The sequence below is a fragment of the Lasioglossum baleicum genome, chromosome 4 (genome assembly GCF_051020765.1).
Source record: "Lasioglossum baleicum chromosome 4, iyLasBale1, whole genome shotgun sequence".
In the NCBI taxonomy this organism is placed as follows: Eukaryota; Metazoa; Arthropoda; class Insecta; order Hymenoptera; family Halictidae; genus Lasioglossum; species Lasioglossum baleicum.
This window is the reverse complement of record NC_134932.1, coordinates 9,088,485-9,108,546: the sequence shown is the minus strand read 5'-3', so window position 1 is coordinate 9,108,546 and position 20,062 is coordinate 9,088,485. Positions and strand designations below refer to the sequence as shown.

The 20,062-nt window shown below is 43.5% G+C and overlaps 1 protein-coding gene across 1 annotated transcript in view; it reads right to left on the bottom strand.

The window, feature by feature from the left end:
• Positions 1–2,784: 2,784 nt before the first annotated feature.
• Positions 2,785–20,062, bottom strand: part of Eif5b (eukaryotic translation initiation factor 5B) — a 36,464-nt gene continuing 19,186 nt past the window's right edge. Inside the window, exons 15-16 of the mRNA XM_076421957.1 lie at positions 12,042–12,203; positions 2,785–5,923 (exon numbers count right to left, since the gene is read on the bottom strand). Coding sequence (XP_076278072.1) covers positions 5,816–5,923; positions 12,042–12,203 — 270 coding nt within the window. The 3' untranslated portion in view covers positions 2,785–5,815. The remainder of the gene's footprint in view (positions 5,924–12,041; positions 12,204–20,062) is intronic.

The window sequence follows — 20,062 nt, the reverse complement described above, 5'->3', positions numbered from 1 at the left end:
CAGAATAATCTTAAATAAATAATAATTTGGATGTAGAAGCTTCGAAGGGTTCTAACCCTGTTGCAAGAAAAATTTTCTCGGTATCTTAATCTTGAAAAATTGACTTTTGCCCACAAATAGCGGGTTTCCAGAGACCATAGTTCGTCGCCGTCACGTTCAAGAAAGAAAAGGCTCGTGACACTGTTCGCGAGCTGGCGTCGCGGCGAAAACAAAAACAGGAAGAAGGTTACGCTGATACACTCGAGTGCAAGTGTCTGGCCAGTTTCGTATCTTTTTCTTGTGAAACTCTCGTAGTCTTTATTTTGATCGTGATAATTCGCTCGATTATCATATACAAAGTGGGTACATATACAAAACACATTCGAGGCTCGCGTCTATATGTATATACATATATTCGTTCTCTATTTCTCTTCCCGTAACGACGCGATGGAATTCTACTAATTTTTTAAGTGGACAATATCTCTCTCTTCGACTCTGTCGCATTCTCTCTCTCTCTCTCTCTCTCTCTCACTTTTTCGCGCATTCATTCGTTATCTTCGTTCCGTTCGAGTATCCACATCCACTTCCCTTTCTCTTCTCTCGTTCTCCTTCGTCTCTTTTTCTCTCGAGCTACTTTCTCTCTCTCTCTCTCTCTCTCTCTCTCTCTCTCTCTCTCCCCCTCGCTTTCTCATTCGCTCGCTCGCACGTGGGTTCTCGACGACGCGACGGGACGACGAAACCGGAAACACGTCGGAGACTTTATGCGAGCCACGCATCTGCTTCCACGAAGCGATCCTGGGCAAGCGCCGACGCCCGGACGAGTTTATCCGTCGTGGCTCAACTTCAACCCCTCAAATTCAACTATTTTGAAACACCTGCGATCTGGAACACCGATCTCACAGGTGTCGGAGGCTTCTGGCTCATCCTGTCTCCTCCTGGTTCGCAAGACATCCTCTAATCGACCGAGTGCGAGCTAGAACTTTCGGAACTTGAAGGAGTTCGTCCTCGAGAAGAGATCGTGCGCAAGCAGCGTAAATGATCAATAGATTCCGGATGGTTATGCAAAATAAAATAAAAATTTACATTCTTCATTAACGATTTTAATTTGGTGAAAATAATATATTAATACTTTTAAAGTCTTTTAACATGTTCACTGTTTGAAATTGCACTTGCTCATTTTTTGTTATGAATGCATACAATCCGAAGTCTAATGATCAACGTGCGATCAGTTCGCTGTAGTTTCTCTCTGCGTAGAATCAGAACTTTGAACACAACAAATACATGCTCGATTCTAGTTTCTGTAAATTGGTCCGTAGAAATCTATACTCGCACAGTCATCTGCAGTGTCCGGTAAAACTGAGTGCTAAAACAAAGTGACCAGCGGCTACAATAAACACGAAAGATCGTCCACCGTGTTCCAGATTCGTTGAAGCGTATTAAACCGAAGGATCGAACCTCGAGCATTCCTCCGAGGATTAGTCAATTGTACCGATGTGTTTCGATGTACTCCAAACAGCGACGCGTACCGAGATCTCTTCCGTTTCAGCAGCGTCACGTTCCATGAACGATCGATACATAATAATAACGTATACGTACTGGGCTGTTGCTTTTCTTCGACGGTCGACGATTTTGAAGCTTCGAAAGCTTTGAATCGAAGTTTCGGAGCTTCGAATTTCGAACCTCCATAGCAAATTATTAAAAGAAACGGTGTTTCGGAGCGTTGAACTTCGAAATTTCGCTGGTTAGTTATATCTGATACAATTACAGTGAGTGTCAAAAGTGGTCGGTCTTCTCCTACGTTTTATTACAAAATCTTACAATTCGAAGGCTTCGAAGCTTCGAATTTTGAACTTCTGTAGCAAATAAAGAAACGGAATTTCGGAGCGTTGAACTTCGAAATTTCGCTGGAGAGTTATATCTGATAGAATTACATTAAAAAATCTTACAATTCGAAGACCTCAAAACTTGGTTGCACGTCGAAGGCTTCGAAGCTTCGGAAAAGTGGCAGCCCTATTACATACGTATGTGTGATGCTTGTTCGGACATAACGATCGTTTACGGACACCCTGTACATCGTATCGTTTCGTACGATGATAGAAAGTTTCATAGAAATCGTGGTGCTCGGGCTCGTAGCCTGTCCACGTAAGCACTGCGAAGCTCCGGAAGCGCTGTCGACCGAAAGCTCCTGTTTCCTCGCGCGATTCCATTTAAGTCTCAGGCGTAGCGGTTAGAAAAAATAATTCTTCGACGAGGTAAATATCAGCATCGTTGATCGACGTGAAACAGCGGGCGAACCGGTTGTCGTCGATTCCTTCGTCCGAAACTACCGCGGACAATTTTACGTGACTTCCACTCGAAGCCATTCTTCTTATTTCACTAACATTCGAACGGTCTATCGGAGAATCCGCGATGTATCTTTAAACTACGAATTATTCAACAAGCGTAGATTCGTCGTCTCGCATCGGTTCTAATATTGCAAAGGAAAATCGATTTTCTTCCATCGATCGCCGCTTCGGAGATCAATTCGAAAGTCTGCTTAAGACCAACCGGGGCGTAATATTCAGAGACTGCCTTTAAGGGAGTGGATTCTCGTTTCCAAGCGGTTGCAAGGGTGCGGGATTTTTTTCAGTAGCCAAAAGCGCTGGATAAAAGATTAATCTAGACCGCAATCACCCTAAAAGTTTTTCTGTTTATGAGACGTAATTTGCATTATTTGGCAGTGTAATTTGTATTATTCGGAAGCATAAAGCTGCGCATGTACAGTTAGGAGCATAACTGATCACAATACTGCGGATTTGTTTGCAAAATAAAAATTGTATTGCATCATTTGCAAGAGACTAGAGCCAGATAGACGTTTAATTCTTACTTTCATAATTTGAACTAGTTGAAAACATGAGATTGGCAATATCAGATCATTGGAACATTTTCACTGTTTTAAATGGCACCTACTCATTTTTCCCAGAAATGCATAAAATCTACTGATCAGACGAATGGACCAAACGACTTCAATTTCTCTGTAAGGCTAGAAGAATCAGTTTAGTAAGTAACGTCTAAAAGATATGTTGAAGAAATGCTTTTGGTCGGAATGATGAAAAACAATAGTAAAAATTGGTTTTTACAATTTTTTTAGCTGGGCCAACAACGAACAATTCAGAGATGTGTCTTGTAAACTCGTATGGATTATATACGTTCTGAAAATTTCATGGAAAATGGTTAACTGGTATACGAATTATAAACAATCAAAACTGGTAAAAATTGCAATTTTTCATCAAGCTGCGACAGCTACATGCTGCCGAATAATGCAAATTACGCCTCGTAATCGTAAAAATAGGACTTTTGACGGCGATTGTGGTGTGATCTTTTATCTAGCGCTTTTGACTACTGAAAAACCCGATCGCATGTATTATCGAGAAATAAGAAGGCGTTGCAATCCCACACCCTTGCAATCCTAGAAACGCGTCTACCCTTAACCCTGAGCACTCGAATGGTGACTCAGAGTCACCACTAAAAATTGCTGTGCTATTATTTAAAATATTGTTCACATTTTTAGACATGCTGGTCTTCAATTACTCAACATTTAAGTATTGTATAAAATTATAAAATCATAGAGAACGGAAATATTTTAGGTCAGAAGAAATGTTACATTTTATAGTTAAAACAGCTCCGAGTGCAAAGGGTTGCTATTGATTTGCGAAACCTGTAATACCCGAACAACAGCAACGAACTCGAACCAACGCGCTTTTCAATGTCGATCGGGATCGAAAGGGGCTGGTGGATAAAAGGTTCGAGGACTCGACGTCCTCTTGTAGATCTGGGGAGATGGCATGGCTGCACCGGAAGACGATTTCATAAATTTTCGCGCGGCTAAGAAAAACGAGCCTCTGGCTTCGACTTGAACGCGACGGATAAACCGGTTCTAATCGTGGAGCGCGGGGTTGCGAGTCGCTTCGAAAGAATCGGGATTCTGTGGCGAACGAACGGACGAGCGGACGAAGGAACTCGACGAAAACGGATGGAACAACGAATGAGTCGAGCGCCGCGCCGGTTTGTCGAGTCGCGCTGAGTCCACGGGTCGTTCGCCTTGGCCGAATACTCGCGGAACAATGATACCGCGACAAATGTGTGTACCAATTAAAATGACCAATCAACTCGTACCTTAAGGCGGTAGACTCGTTTCCTGGATTGCAAGGGTGCGGGATGCGCGTTCTCATTTCTCGGTAATGCATGCGATGGGGGATTTTCAATAGTCAAAAACGCTAGAAAAGATCCTATTTTTACGTTTACGAGGCGCAATTTGCAAAAATTACTATTCTCTAAATATTTCTAGCGAAAATCTCACTCCGACATCTTCAAAAGTTATAAGTAGACTGCGGTTCTTTATGTAAAATAAAAACTGCCTGCATCGATTGCAAGAAATAGATACTAAATTGAATGTTATTTCTTTCCTTACTGATTTTATTAGAGGAGAAATGATATTGTCATCTTCAATTTTAAAGACGTTTCAACAGTTTTGAAGTTCATCTACTCAATTTTGCTAGAAATGCATAAATAGTCTAGTTCAGTGTTCGGATTTACTTACTCGCGACGGACGCGTTTCGAAGGCTACGCCCCCTCGACCCGGCCGCGCGTCTCGCTGCCCGTGGTGGCTCTAGTGCTCCTAGGCGCCACGAATAGCGACCTGCGACCGCCACGGGGAGCGAGACGCGCGGCCGGGTCGAGGGGCGTAGTCTTCGAAACTCGGCCGTTGCGAGTAAGTAAATCCGAGCGCTGACTTATAATTATTGCAACCAAGGAAAATTGCAAAAATTGAAAGTTGGGGGGGAGGCTACTCTAAAAATCGTTTACATCTCCTTTTTCTCGCATTTTCTATATCAAAATTTTAGAAACTAGAATGCGCTGGTCTATTTATAACAAAATGTCACTGAATTTCTCGATCCGGACCACTGAGCTCCGCATCGGAAAGACTCCGAATCAGAACCTGAATAAATAGCTGTTGCAGCTCTATGCTTCCGAATAATGCAAATTACGGCTCCTAAACGTAAAAGTAGGACTTTCGAGGGCGATCGCGGTCAAGATTGATCTTTTATCTAGCGCTTTTTACTGCTGAACAATCCCCATGTTCGCATTATCGAGAAATTAGAAGGCGCATCCCGCACCCTTGCAATCCTGGAGAAACGAGTCTAACCTCCTCAATTTACCTCGGATCGAGCAAATCCGCAGAACAGATGCGCATCGACTAATTACCGATAACGGAACGACCCGTATATTCGTTCCTCCCGGTTGCTTTTCACGGTTTTCTAGGCGTATACGGTTGTATCAGTTGGTTAAGTATGAAACTTGACAAATGTCAAGAGGTTTGCGTTTTCTTTGTCAAGTTTCATACTTAACGACCTGTTACGGATGCGCGGCTGCACGACCGCTCCGATCGTCGCGATCGAGCAAACCGTAACGATTACGATCGAAATACTAAAAGGAAAAGCATACGAATAAAACGATTGTTTGTGCTATTCTCGAACCGAACGGATTTCGGAGGAAAATGATCCGAGATGAACGGAAATCGTTCATTTCGAGGGATCGATCGCGGGGCGAAACACTCGCGCGCGATCGTTCGGCAGATATCAAATACAAACGACACAGAGATCAGAAAGTTCGACGTATATATTACAACTCGGGGGAACGATCGATAACTACGATCGGACACGAATTCAATGGGGTTCGCGGGGGCTCGTGTCGTTTGCGGATCGCGGATCGTGGACCACCTCGCCGAGGTTCCGTCTGGCGGCCGATCGATCCGCCGCACCGGTGTATCCTCAAGGTACCCACGCGACAACCGATCCTAGAGTATCTGGAAGAGCTTCTTCAGTTCCACCATCAGCTGCCAGTCTGTCTTCACCAGGTCGTCCCGGAAGTACTCCTTGCACGCGTCTATGCTCTGTCTGCTGATCTGTAACAGGACAACAAACACCATGGAACGACAAGATATATCTCAGGCTTTTTAAATATTTTATCTGTGCCTGTAATGAAAATTTCAAACATGTATTTCGTAAATCTACGGAAGCTGTATACATGTACAAAGTTTCATTGAAATCGGTCGACGCACGAAAAACCTGTGGGCATTGTAAGATGTAAAAATCTTTGAATGTAGGGTTTGAGATTCATTTAAATCGCGGATTCTTATAATTAGACTGCGAATGTTTATGCAAAATTATGCAAAACTGAATTGATCGTTATTTCTTCCCTTAATGATTTTAACGGAGGAGACATCATATTGGTTTCGAACGCAAATTCGTAGCGTTTGCAAATTAAAATTGAAAACTAAAATTCAAATATTTATTCACAGATTCATTCAATAACATATTTTCCATTCTATTCTATTACTTTTTGCCATTTCGAGGTAACTTCTCGTGTTATTGAATACACATATGAATAAATAATTAATTAATTTGCAAACGCCACGAACTTTCTTTCCAACCCAATAGATTGACATCTATAATTTTCAGAATTTTCCAACAATTTTGAATTTCACCCGCTCAATTCTGCTATAAATGCACGAATATCCGCAGTCTACTTATAATTTTTGCTATTGTCAAGCAGTTATATTTCACAACAAAGGGCCAGATCGCGAAATTTCAGGGACAGAAGCGAGTCGTTGACGCGCCAGATCTCGAACTCGAACTGAGTCGCGTATATCGATCGTCGTTGTTGTTGTCGTCCTCCTCGTCTAGGAATAATTTCCTTGAATCGGTTTTTGCGAGGACAGGCGCATGCTCGCGCACACGGTCCATTCACTAACGTAACGCTTTACAACTGTTTCCGCCCCCACTCCCGGCCGGAAGTCCCGTTTCATTCATGGATCGGTCACAATGGTGGTTTTACGCGGCTATTGAGGACGCCTGCCTCCCGCCACGCCCCTGCTACTTCTCCCTCTCCTATCCTCTCTCTGTATCTTTCTCTCTCTCCTTCCTTTTCCTCCTCGTTCCCTTCCTCCTAACCTTTCTCTCTCTCTTAGGCGTGCACACACACACACCCATAGAGTAACTTCACACATCTCTAGCATCCATATAATTCTTTGTCTCTCGCCTCTCTTCCTCCCGATCACTTCTCGCCATCTTTTTCCGACTGTTTGTCTCCGAGCGTCTCTCTCTCTTGTCGTTCTCGGTTCTCTATTTGCGCAACATTGCACCGATCTCCGAAAGGTCCTCCTCGTCGAAATGCTGCGGTCAGTTCGATATATGTAGTTCAGAGTTCGATACACCTCGGCAAACTATAGCCTGTTTCTTTTGTTTTTCGAAAGCTGCACGAACGATTGTAATATCTGTAGTTGCTAGGACAAACGCCGCATGTCGCAGTTTCAAAAAATTCGAGTGTGTGCATTAATTGAGCTTCATAGTATAGGATTTACGTCCGCTTATTATACGGGGTGAACCACGAATCGTGATCAGTAGTGATGACTCTGTTATTAGCAGTCCGATCGAAAATTTTTTTATTACATATAGCATGGTTTCAAAAGAGATTCCACGTGATTATAGCAAATTTTTTGTAAAAGAAATAAAACTACCGAATTCGCCTTGGAATCCTCTAACAAATACCTTGAAAAATCATGAAAAAAGAGTTGACAAAAGATTTGCTATAATCAAGTGAAAGCTCTCTTGAAACATACCTGATAAAAACATTTTCCATCGGACGGCAAATATGTAACAGAGTAATCTCTACTGGTCACGATTCGTGGTTGACCTAGACAACATATTTCAATTTCATCAAAATCCGAGCGGAGGTAGGGTAAAGTGCCCAAATATGGTATAGTCGCCTATTATGGCACTACCTTATATATCAAACAATAGTTTACCATATTTACTCAACAGTGTGCAGTGCAATCGCACCATTCTATAGATTTTAGTATCGATCCTCCGCCAGTTGTGTCTCCCGTGTTGAATATTTTTGTGGTTAGATTTTCGATTGTATCTTTTTCGACGAAGGTAAGTGATTTTGAAATGTTTGAACATATCTGTAGTTCCAGTTTATTTATATTAATGTTTGCCAACTGTTGGTTTGGGCTGAAATTCATTTTCTCTTTGTCAGTAGCTAGTATTATCAGTCCACGTGGATTTCTCAATATGGCACTAGCAAGGGTTCCCTAATATGGGTATAGCTATTGATATTTTTAGTGTGGGAGCCGAATATTACACTAGGTATCATATTAGGGACTCAAGGTGTAGCATATTAAGAACTCCTTTCACTGGAACCTGCAAATGACACACCACAAAAAAATATATTTTTCCCAAGCTGTATTCATTTTTGAACAGACTTGACCCGAGAATCTTATAGAGAGGAAATGCGTCTACAACTGGTAATTTTTTGAACGAAAAAGAGCAGTCTAAAATAATAACAAAAAAATGACATCAACAAAAAGTGGTTCATATTTTGGCACTTTACCCCAACGTTTCGACAAGCTTACTGAAAGGCGCAAAGATAATTGCATGATAACGCAATTTGACCGATGTTCATGTCAAAGAGTTAGTGATCAATCGACTGCGGAGCATTATGCAAATTAAAAAAGATTTGCATTGATTGCAGGCAGTAGAAGCCAAATAAAAATTGTATTCTTCTTTTAATTGTCCTATCAGGTTGAAACTAATACATTGACGTCCTTAAATATTTTTAACATGTCCAATGCTGCAAATTGTACGTACCCATTTTTGTCATAAATGCATAAAATCCGCAGTCTAGTGATCAAAACTTTGAGCGACAGTATCTCGAAAGCGAAAGTATGTGACATGCGGCGTTCTTCCTTACAACCACAGGAATACAGTGAACCCCCTGTTAGAAGAAACGATATTTTCTCGTTTCCAATTTTTGACGAGTCGGTTCGCGGAAAGCCACGTTCGCGCGTACAGAACTCCGTCCGGAGGCGTGTCTCTTGCTTTGAGAAAACAGACTACAGCCACCGAAGTGTCCCAAACGGCGGCCACCTTTTTGACCTCTAAGCGCCCCCGAATATTCCCTCGGCGTGTCACCTAAAATTAGCCGAGCACCGCGGTGTTCGGGTTTTCGAGAGCTATCTGAATTCCGAATCGATGCGATGTTTTCTTTTCTCTGTCTCTGCGGAAGTACCGAATCACCTAAACCTTCTATCTGTGTATGGGGTACAGGCTGATCGAACCGGAAATAGAAAGTTGACGAATGACAAAAATCTACCAATGTGCAAGAACGGAAATTTGGATCGTCAAGACACGTCACCAGGACGTGGCAGCTTTGAATAGAGTAAATTTTGAATGGATCGAGATCGGTGACAACAGCGAGCTTTCTGGGTGTAATGTGCACGGTAGTTCGAACGTCAAAGGACCGGTCTCCTCGATCGAGAGCAGACCATCCGTTTGACGAACACCGAGCAGAAGACTGCTCGCTCGAGAACACAGCGACTATCGTCTAAAGTTAGGCTAGCGGAAAGTCGCGTCCCAGAATCCCCGAAGGAAGGGAACGGAAAAGGAAAAGGAAACGAGGGGTTTCGGGGGAGGAGTGACGAGGGGTTTCGGGGGAGGAGTGACGCGGGCGTTCGCGGACTACGCGCGAAATCGTCGCTCCACAAATCATCGTGGGAACAAGGTGATTCCGGAGAATCGATTCCACGAAGCAAACGGTAACGACGACTTCCGGTCCCAACGAGCCGAGCTGCGCCGGCACAGAAACCCGCCACACCGTCACCGCCACCGCGAGAGCGCAGACCAACCGGTAGCGATGGATCGAACCTCGATTCGACACCGTACAATTCCGAATTACTATCTATCAAATGTTTAACCCCTCGTCAAAATGATGATCAGTAAATTCTATCGGAAATGGAACGGTGACTTAGTCGTTTAGGGTTGAAGTTGAAACAATCCTGCAATCGACACAACGTCTACATGTAATAATTAGACAGCGGATCTTTATGCAAAATAAAAATTTTCTTCCCGAGTTGCAACAAACTGGAGTGAAATAGAAATTTATTTTCTGTCTTAATATGTTTAGTGGGTTGAGTATAATATAAGACTATGCTTAAATTCTTCTGACGTGTGTACTATCTTGTATTACACCTACTCATTTTTGTCATAAATGCATAAAATCCGCTGTCTAGTAATAATGAATCGATCGTTGTTCGAGCATGCTCGCGAAACACTCGAACCCATCACTACCGAGCGGTGCAGCAACGAATAAACTGGTCCCGCGGCGTACGTGCAGCACCGGAAAATGCAGAGAGGCAGCGAAGTGCGATCGGATCGTTGATCGATGATTTCGATGACTGGAGTTGGATACTCGATAATTCGAATCACCTCGAACAATCGGTGCGAACGAGATCGTGACGATCGAGCGCTTCGTTGCTTGCGGATAATCGTTTTCTCCATTGTCGTTCGTTAATCCTTAGGAAATAGACGCTACTAAATTAATAGAAGATTATAAGATCTATTTTGTTTTATCTTGTGTTCCTTCGTTTTCATGAAATCTTGTTTACAATTTATTTGTACAACAAATATATTTTTTACATAACTGGTTGCTATTTATATTCTGTGAAAATTCTGTCAAATGTTTTATTTATATTTCTATTTGTCCGAAATTATGGCGTAACGTGAAACTCGTAAGTTACAACTTCATACGATTCGAAGTATTGACGTTTCGAAACCTTCGTAGTATTGAAGCTTCGAAACCTTCGAAGTCTTCGAATCGTATAAAGACGTACTGATATAAACATTATGTGTTAGAAAATGTTGGGATATTTGTTTAAAATACTCGACTTCAATCTTTTAGCTGTGGTGGCGTGTTTTTTTTCGAAATGTAGGAGTGTCCAGTCACTGTAATTGTAACAGATAACAGCGAAATTTCGAAATTCAAAGCTTCGAAACTCCATTTCTTTTAATCTTCTAATAATTTCAAAAAACTTCGATTCTCATCACCTGCGAAGTTTCTGAAACCGAAGCTTCAAAATCTTCGACCTTCGAAGTAAAGCAACAGCCCTAGTGTACACTCGATCGATCGATTCGCAGCCGATATTCGAAGCGGAAGACGGAAAAGAAAGAAACGATGCGAGGGCAACGCGAGTCACGGTGAGGCGAGGAGCGGAGAGGAGAGGAGCGGCCAAGAGGAAAGGAAGAAGAGAAGGAGGAGGAGTGGCAAGAAAGGAACGGAGGTTCTGCGAAGAGCGGAAGTCGATGGTGGACGGCTGATCGCTGCCGGATGTGCATCTTCCTTTTTCGACCAGAGTCTCGCATACTAATAAGGATCGTTTCCGTCTCGCTTGCCACTGATTTTGATGAAATTCCGAAGTTACGCGAAAGAAAAGAGCGAAAGAAAACGAAAGGGGCCGAGACTGGCCGAGGAACGTCGTTCTCTGCCGGAATTTCGTCAAAGTCCGCTGGGACCACCTGTCGATCGGATTCCTTCGGAGCAGCTGCCTCTTCCAACGGAACTCCGAACCCTGCTCTCTTCCTACCTCGCTCCCCCTTTTCCCTTTCCTGTCCTTTTCCTCGGTTCCCTTTTATTTCGCGTTCGAACAGCCTTATCGCGCGCGACCGATTAGATCATGGTTCGCACCCAGCGGCTGACAACGTGTATCTGAGTTTCTCCATTCCTCCGTGTTTCAATATTGCAGATAGTTTAGCTAGGTTGATCTAGCCGGTGCAACGAAGAGGAAGTGACAATTTCGATGACTCAAAGAGTCAAAGAGGAAATAAAATTTGATTTTCTCCATTCAACAAAGAGGAAGATTGATAATTCCGGTGACTCAAAGAGTCAAACAGGAAGTGAGATTTGATTTTCTCCATTCGAACGTGTTTCAATATTCCAGATGGTTTAGCTAGAATGCTGGTCTAGCCAGTGCAACGAAGAGGAAGATTGATAATTCAGATGACTCAAAGAGTCAAAGAGGAAGTGCTATTTGATTTTTTCCATTCGAACGTGTTTCAATATTGCAGATAGTTTAGCTAGAAGGCTGGTCTAGCCGGTGCAACGAAGAGGAGTGACTCAAAGAGGAAATGAGATCAGCGTTCTTCCTAACGTTCGCTGACGAGTTGTTCCGGAAAATACAAGCTTACCTTGCTGATGACGAAGTCCTTCTCGTCGAAATGACGGCCATACATTTTTGGCGCCTCCCCGGGTATCGGCTCAATCTTCACGCAGACCTCTTGACCCTTTCTCGCGGACTCGACAGGCTTGTGATTGTACTCTATACTGGTGACCATGCCCAATTCAAGGAACTGCAACAACGAAACGCCGAGAGATTATTATTATTAAGGAGTCATATAACTAATTATATAATCATCAGCATCATATAACGAATACAATACAATCTTTGTCAACAACATTTTGTTCGCAACGTGTCACAAATCGATTCTCGGAATCGGAACGCGTTTTGTATCCGCGTGACAACCTAATAATTAATGGATCGCCGATATCAGGATTTCGAAAGAACCGTCGGATGACAAATCGGCTGTCGAACAGGCTAACGATCGTGTCGCGATGTAGGCTAATTTGCATGCAATTACATCCTCAAGGATTTTCGGCGTAGCATTTCGAATGCAAATAGACCCGTAATTTAAGACAGAAGTTGGATCATCGTTCCCGGTAATCGATCCAACGAGACGTTCCATAGAATCGAACACCTGACGTCGCGCAGTGAGAAAAATCGCTAATCCAGCTGGACAAAAGTCATTTTTCTCAGATATTCCTTCGATGATTGCCGATGTGTCAGAATGTTCTGACAGCAATTATTAAACCCTTGCCGTGCTTCAACACTAGAACTACCGGATGAGTCAAAATGACTTGCTCCTGATTTCTTCTATTAGAACTATTCAAATTATAAATATGTTTGTCTGAGAAATTTTTTTAGTCAACTTCTGTATTGAAGTACATATTTAAACAAAACTGGTACAAAATCTAAACAGACGCAATTTTGTCATTATTATAAGACAGTGTATGCCAATTGCGTTTAGTGCTCGGTAGTTCTAGTGTTAACGAGTCACACTCGCGATCGAGATTTTAAACGAAGTCTAACAAATATAAATGTTACGCTTTTCTTTTTAAATGAAAGAAAATTTGATTTGTTTGACAATAAAATTTCAAGATGCTATAAATTCTTCTACGAGATTGTTGTACAGCTAGATTGGGCATTTCTCCCGCTGTGCCACAAATTATTAATTTAATAATCATTTCAGAAATTCACAACGACGACGAGACGATCCTAGACGAGGATCGCCAGGCTTCGAAAAAGCAAAGATACATCGGGAGAGAATTCCCATTGAGTAGAAATGTGTCTCGTGCGCAGCGATCGGAGTGTCTCGTTGCGTGGGCATAGCTCCGCCTATGCATTCCTTTCCTCCTTTCCGCGACCGGAAGTCGAGAGAAAACCGAGTACCTGAGCATTGCGCGTTGTCAGGCCCTGACTCGGACGTATAGATGGTATACATATTGTGCAATGCGTTTTCACCATGACTTTTGGCCGAAAAGCAAAAGCAAAGTCATCCACACAGAAACGCGTTATTCTGTACGGCTCCGCGCCAATCGATGGACAATGACCGGTCGAATATGCCCGGTCCCTGGCCGAAACCCACGCCGAAAGAGCAATATGCCCACACACGGCCGATCCTTCTCGCTCCGAGCAGTCCGAGCCCTGTTCTCTCGTCCTTCCTGCCTGCTCGCCATCCTCCGTGACGCACAGGAAAAACGACCGATTTACGAGCGCAAAATTCTAAACGCTACTACTAATCGATAATTTTAATTGAATTACATTGTATTTTATATACACAGTATTTTTATTTGCTGTACCATTATTCAAAATATTGTCTACACCATTATATATGTTGGTATCTAATTCATTACTAAATATTTAACGCTAAACCTACCTACCATCAAAAGTGACTGAAGTGTATAGTATTATAAGATTAAATTTATTTATTTGTTGTGCGATTTTTACTATAATATATACTGGAGTCAAAAAATATACTCCCTCTGTCCCATAATAATAGTAGCAAGTGAATGTTTAAACGGGAATTATTGGCGAATGCAGCTGTAAGTTCAATCATAAATGTGACATCTGTCATCTGTTTTGACACATCTTTCAATTTTTAGGTTCACCTAATTATTACGAATTATAACTATTTTTCTAATTTCATCCGCTGATCGAAATCAATTGTTTTATTTCAGTTGAATATCAGCCCACTGTAAAAGTAAGATGGAAAAAAACAAGTTATGCTGGAAGCAATGAAGAACGATCGCTCCAATAATTTTAAGCTCACGCATATAGGGAAAGCAAAGCCTCGCAGCCAAGGGTTCCTACCTACAAGTTTAAAATGCAGTAACGAAATTATTGAAAAATCCAGAAACTATCTGAACACCAAAAATAAAAGTCAGGAGTAATATTTTTAATTTATTGTCTAATGTAATCTAGTTTTTTTGATAATAAATGTTGCGTTCTATATTTATTTTCTTTTGCTACTATTATTATGGGACAGGTATTCAATAAATTCCGATGAGAACACCTTTACAATTTCAGGGGTCATTTGACCCCTCATGGTAGGTTTAGTGTTAAGTATTGTATGAGGTATTATATCAATTTCAGGACCATAAAATGAAAAAAATATATAGAATGGAACTTTTCTAGGTCGTTAGGAATATTTAATCTTCAAGTTAAAATAGCTCCGAAAGTGCGAAGGGTGAAAGGTCAGACTTCCGGAAAGCCTTCCGGAAGATTCAAAAGAAAATTTATGAATATTGCAACGATATTATCCTACGACTATCGCGACCATCTGGAAGTCGAATTGGACAGAATCGTTTCGTCAATATTGTTGCGAAAATCAAGGATCGTGCTGCATGGTTGCTCGTTGCTCGAGCCGCTGGTATCCTCGCAAATGTTTGCTCGCTACCCGGCCGCGTTATCTCCGCTCTGGAGTGTGTATCGGGTGGCGGCGAGTTGATACGCGGGCACTGTTAGCGAGCTGCGCCGCTGATTAGTACCGACGTTTGTCGCCCGATATATCCGGTGATTAGCGTCGCACTTCCCGTCCGGAAGCGATTGCTCCACGGGGCGCAGAAACATATTCGCTTCCTGCGATTTAATTAGTCTCGTCGGGAAATTTTATTAAGGGGACTAAAGCATGGTCGTTCGATCCATTCCAGACCCGGGTTGCACTGACGAAAATGAATTTTCGTGTCGGTAACGATTAACGAGACGTTCGAACGAGTCCTGCTCAAGGGTCATGGGATATCGATCGAAACATCGAACGAGCTGGCATCGAGGTAGCCGGTGACGAGAGATGGAGCGTGACGAGCGCGATAACGGGGAACCGTTGGCTTCGACGGAGCCGCGTAGCCTCGAGAGTCGCTTTTTATCGAGGATCGAGGAACGCGATTGTCCACGGGAACGGAGCAACCTTAACTCGCTGTATCGATTTATTTATTCTCGTCGAGTTGACGTTGGTCGAACGTCCACGAAACTTTTCTTCAACTCGACCCGAAGCACCCCTACCAGCTAGACCAAGTGTAAAGTATATCCCACGAGAGAGTAACCCCGTTTCGCGCAGCTTAGAAGATGGTGGGGGCGCAGCGAGCCTATCATCTCTCACTCCACTACCCACTCCCCACTTTCTTGAACCAATTAGAGCAAAGATGCGCAAAGACGAACGAAAACTGGTTTTATCCGCGAGGTTACTCTCTCGTGGGATATATTTTAGAGCCTATTCCGTACCTTTAGAGTGCAAGCTAGGAGTGCGCGAGAACCCGAAAATTCTTCGGGTCGGATCGGGAAAAAACGGAGAGTACCCTAGACATCTAGATATTCGGGTAGCTTGATCGTGTATCGATTTATTTATTCCTATCGTTGTAGTTGGTCGAACGTCGACGAAACTTTTCTGATTTATACAACCCTACCAGCTAGACAGCTAGACCAAGTGTAGAACCTATTGAACACCCTTAGAGTGCAAGCTAGGAGTGTGCGGGGAGTTACACATCTGAATAATCGTCGCGGGTAGCCTGCAGAGACATTCGGATTCGATTACCCAAATTCGGCCGCGATCTTTCTATCCTCGAGATTGAACATACGATTCGTAATTCGCACGAGTGATGTCCTAAATGATGTACATACTCGCTTTACAGCTGCTCGTCACTTTTACCCGCGATTTTACCCACAAGTACGACGGAGTTATACCATAGCGAACAGATCGAAGCTAGAAATAGAATGTATACTTTTATAGTGGAAGCGTTCACATTGAAGCGGAGAGCTACACTCAGCATGCAGCTCCTTTGCACTCGCACCCTTAGATACCCATCCCTACGCGACCTTTCTTTCCTACATGATAGGGTGATCCGATCGCAAACTCCTGCAAAGCAGTTTTGCTACCCGTGTCTGTCGGCTGATTTTCACCTGGGGGATAGGTGTGCCAGAGGAAAGAGAACTCGAGGACTCGTGCGTGTTCCCGAAGCGGAGAGCCACGCCGGCGATGGTTGGCTGTTAGCCGCTCAGGCTCGTACAAACTATAAAGCTTTCTAAATCGGTGCGCCTCACGAAAATAGACTTCCGGTTCCCGTCTCGCGCGTTTACTCGCTGTGCCACGCCGAGCGTCTGCTACGGAGTATGCTAACACCCCGACCGAGCTCGGCCAAGCCCGACTAACCCTCTCCCATCCCTCTTCCTCTCCTTCGAGTTTCTCTATTTTTCTTTGTTTGTTCTTCCACGGAAATCCATCCGATTCGAACGAGGAACGACGATTTTCTCCGCGAGAACTCATCGACACCTTCGTCGCTGTCGGCCTTCTCCACCGACGCATCGCTACCAAGTCAGAAACATAAACAACCAGCCGCGACAACAGGAATTCTTCGCGTCTCTCGCGGGTTTTACCTTTCAACTCCTCTTGCTCTCGGACTGTGTTCCTTTCGAGAAAAAGCAAACATTCTTTCTTTCTAACAAATCTAACAAATTCTGCTTCTTCGAGTCCGAGGACTTGCGCTTTACAAGAATGCGAAGGGTCGAAGGTGCAGATCGTCTCGCTAGACACCGTCCCGGCGCGGTACCGCACAAAAAAATTTTCGTTGTAATTTGAAAGTCGAAAAATTGAATTTTGGCCACGAAAGGTAGGCAGAGTAACTAACTTGAACATTTAATTTTTTGTTCTGCTTTCTTGGACTCGTTAATAATGGTTCCTAAACTCGTGTCGCTTCAGAGTCGTTCTTAGTTTCAGATTGTCCCCTCGTCGGAATCAACCGATCAGAAGAAGATTCGTAAACAAATAACAATAACGATAAATAATAACAGGGAGCAACCGGTTTCGCAGCGGGCAGACGCTGCTACACTGTCGGGAGTGCTCGCACGGGATAGAAAGAGAGAAAGAAAGAGAGAGCAATAATTGACGAGGCTCTCGTACAACCGAAGGCAATCACAGTTTTTTGTCCCCTGTAACCGATCGGATCAATAAGATCGAGATAACTTGTTTAGCGATCCGCCGGAGACCGCCGCGCGTATCGAACGAGATATCGAGCTCCGGCATCGAGGTTAATCGCTGATACTCGGCCGAGGACGATGCACGGAGAAACAAAGCCAGACTGCCAATTAGTTCTCGAATTTTTCCATTTGCGAGTTCTCGGAGTTTTTTCAGAACCGATATACAGGGTGGGGCACCTAAAACTTCTACTGAAAATATCTCCGTTGTTTTTAGTGATACGATAAAATGTTTCACGAAGAAAATGTTTGGTTCAGTGGGGCAATTATTGTGACGGAGAAGTTTGTTTTCTCAAAGTCATATTTTCTGATATTTCACGGTCATCCTCGGTTTTCTTTTTTTTAATAGAGCGACGTATTTTGATTAGTGTAAAAGACAAATTCAACGATGTATCATATGTTGACCTTCAAATGCCCTTCGAAGGAGTTATTCTTCAATCAGCATAACTTAACGTAGGAAGACCATATTACCGTACTAATTTTTTAATTCCCGTTTCATTAAAATATCGGTTTAATTCAGAACAACGGAGCAAGCGGTGAACGCGCGCAAACATCGCGACAGAATTCGACGTGCCGCGGGTGTATTTCGTTGTTTACGGTCGGCAGGAAACGTGCCACGGAACGATACTGTCTCGCGGGCCGGGCCAACTCGTTCTCCCTTTCCCTCTCTCTCGGGAGAGAGGCCGTGCCATCGTTCTGAATGGGGTCTAAGTTTAGTAAAGGGACGCGGACGGGAGAGCGAAGTGAACGCATTCGATGTACCCGAGGAACGTGCAACGAGCAACGAGCAAACCGTATCACGGTCTAACGATAGGGAGAAGACCGCGCCGACACAGACAGCAGTGCTCCAGGACGCTGAGACCAGCGAATCTCTGTTGAGTCGAGGGATCGCGTCCACATAGAAATTTTGCGAATGAGTTTGGAAGTGGCCCTCGAACAGCCAAATGGAAATAACAGGTCGATGCTAGTCGCTTTGAACTCGTAGCAGACTTTTCGTTGAACGTATCCGACTGGACGAATTCTTCTTCTTTTGACACTTCCATTTAAATGCATAAATAGTATAAATCGACGTTAAGGGGTGAGACTCGTTTTTCCAGGATTGCAAGGTGCAAAATCATTTCTCGATAATACAAAGATGGGGTTTTTCAGTAGTCAAAAGAGCTAAATAAAAGATTTGACTACTGTAAAGCCCCATCTTTGCATTATCGAGAAATGAGAAGGCGCGTCCCGCACCCTTGTAATCCTGGAGAAAGGAGTTCCACTCCTTTAACGAACGATCGGGAATCAGCCGATCGTGGATCGAGTGGCGCACGCAACTTTGAAAACGAAACTCGATCCCACGGATATTAACAAAGAATTTGCAAACGCGATCTCTATCGATCGAAAAACTTTCGCAATGTTGTTTCTTAACGATGCGGCGCTTCGATACGTTTCGATTTCGGGGACCGGAAGCGGAGCGACGCCCCTCGATAAGCATTCTGTCGTCGACACGTTTAAGCGTTTATCGTCGGCATTCGTTGTTGGCGAAATGAATCGCGAGCCCGGGTAAAATGATCTACTCGACATTGGAAACTCGACATCCGGCCGGCACGCTTCTCCCTCTCTCTCCCTGTCTCCCACCGGTTGGCTCTCTCACACGCTCTTTCCTTCGGCCTCTTTATCTCTCTTACTCTTCCTTCTCTCTTTCCCAAGCTATTTCTCCTCTTTTTTCCTTGGTTCGCTACGATAGCAACGTTAACCAGCTGCCTACTTAGAGAAACACCGACGAAACGCGAGAGAACGAGAGGAACGACCAAGTTAGAGGCTGTGGCTGAGACTCGGAGAGGGGACAACAGAGAAAAAGAGAGGGAGAGAGAGAGAGAGGGGCAGAATACGTTTGCACACTAACGCATCGACGTCACTTACTCACCGACCACATCCCGTCTTTCGGCCTTCCGGCTTGCCTGCAACTTTCGTGGAAACGCCTCTGGCTTCCTTCCGGTCGGTTATCATTCGTTAGATTCTCGAAACGTATAGATACACTGTTCTCGTGTATGTACCCTTCCTACCCGCCTAGCCGACACTACGAATACCAAGTCGACTTGGTTACCGCTCGCTTCGTACTTAACGACCTTGCAACGATAACCCGGGTATTACACCCCGCGGCAACCAACACTTCTTTCATTTGTATTATATATATTCCGCGTTATTAACCTTTATCGCCCCGAGGATATTATCGCGCGTTCGCCGGTCGAATAAATTCTGTCGTACACGAACTGCAGTTTTGTGTTGTTGTTTCTCATCCCAATGTCAACATTAACCGTGGTCGTTATAATTAAACTGCGGATGTTTATGCAATTTTCAATTTTCGTAGGCGGATTTTAAGAAAGTGTCTTCGTAGCAGTCTTTACAGATCTGGAATGAATAAAATTCGTAGTAAATTCAGTGGAATTTTATTTTCTAGCATCTTTTGAAGCCATAAATGCATAAAGACACGCAGTCTAGTTATAATCAGTTGTGAACCATGTGGTCGCTAATGATCTCACTGTTAACGCGACCGCATTAAAATACACTATAAATAAATGAATAAAATTCTGTCGGTTTCTCACTGCGCTATACATTTTCCGCGAGGAAGGAAGCTGCTCTCGT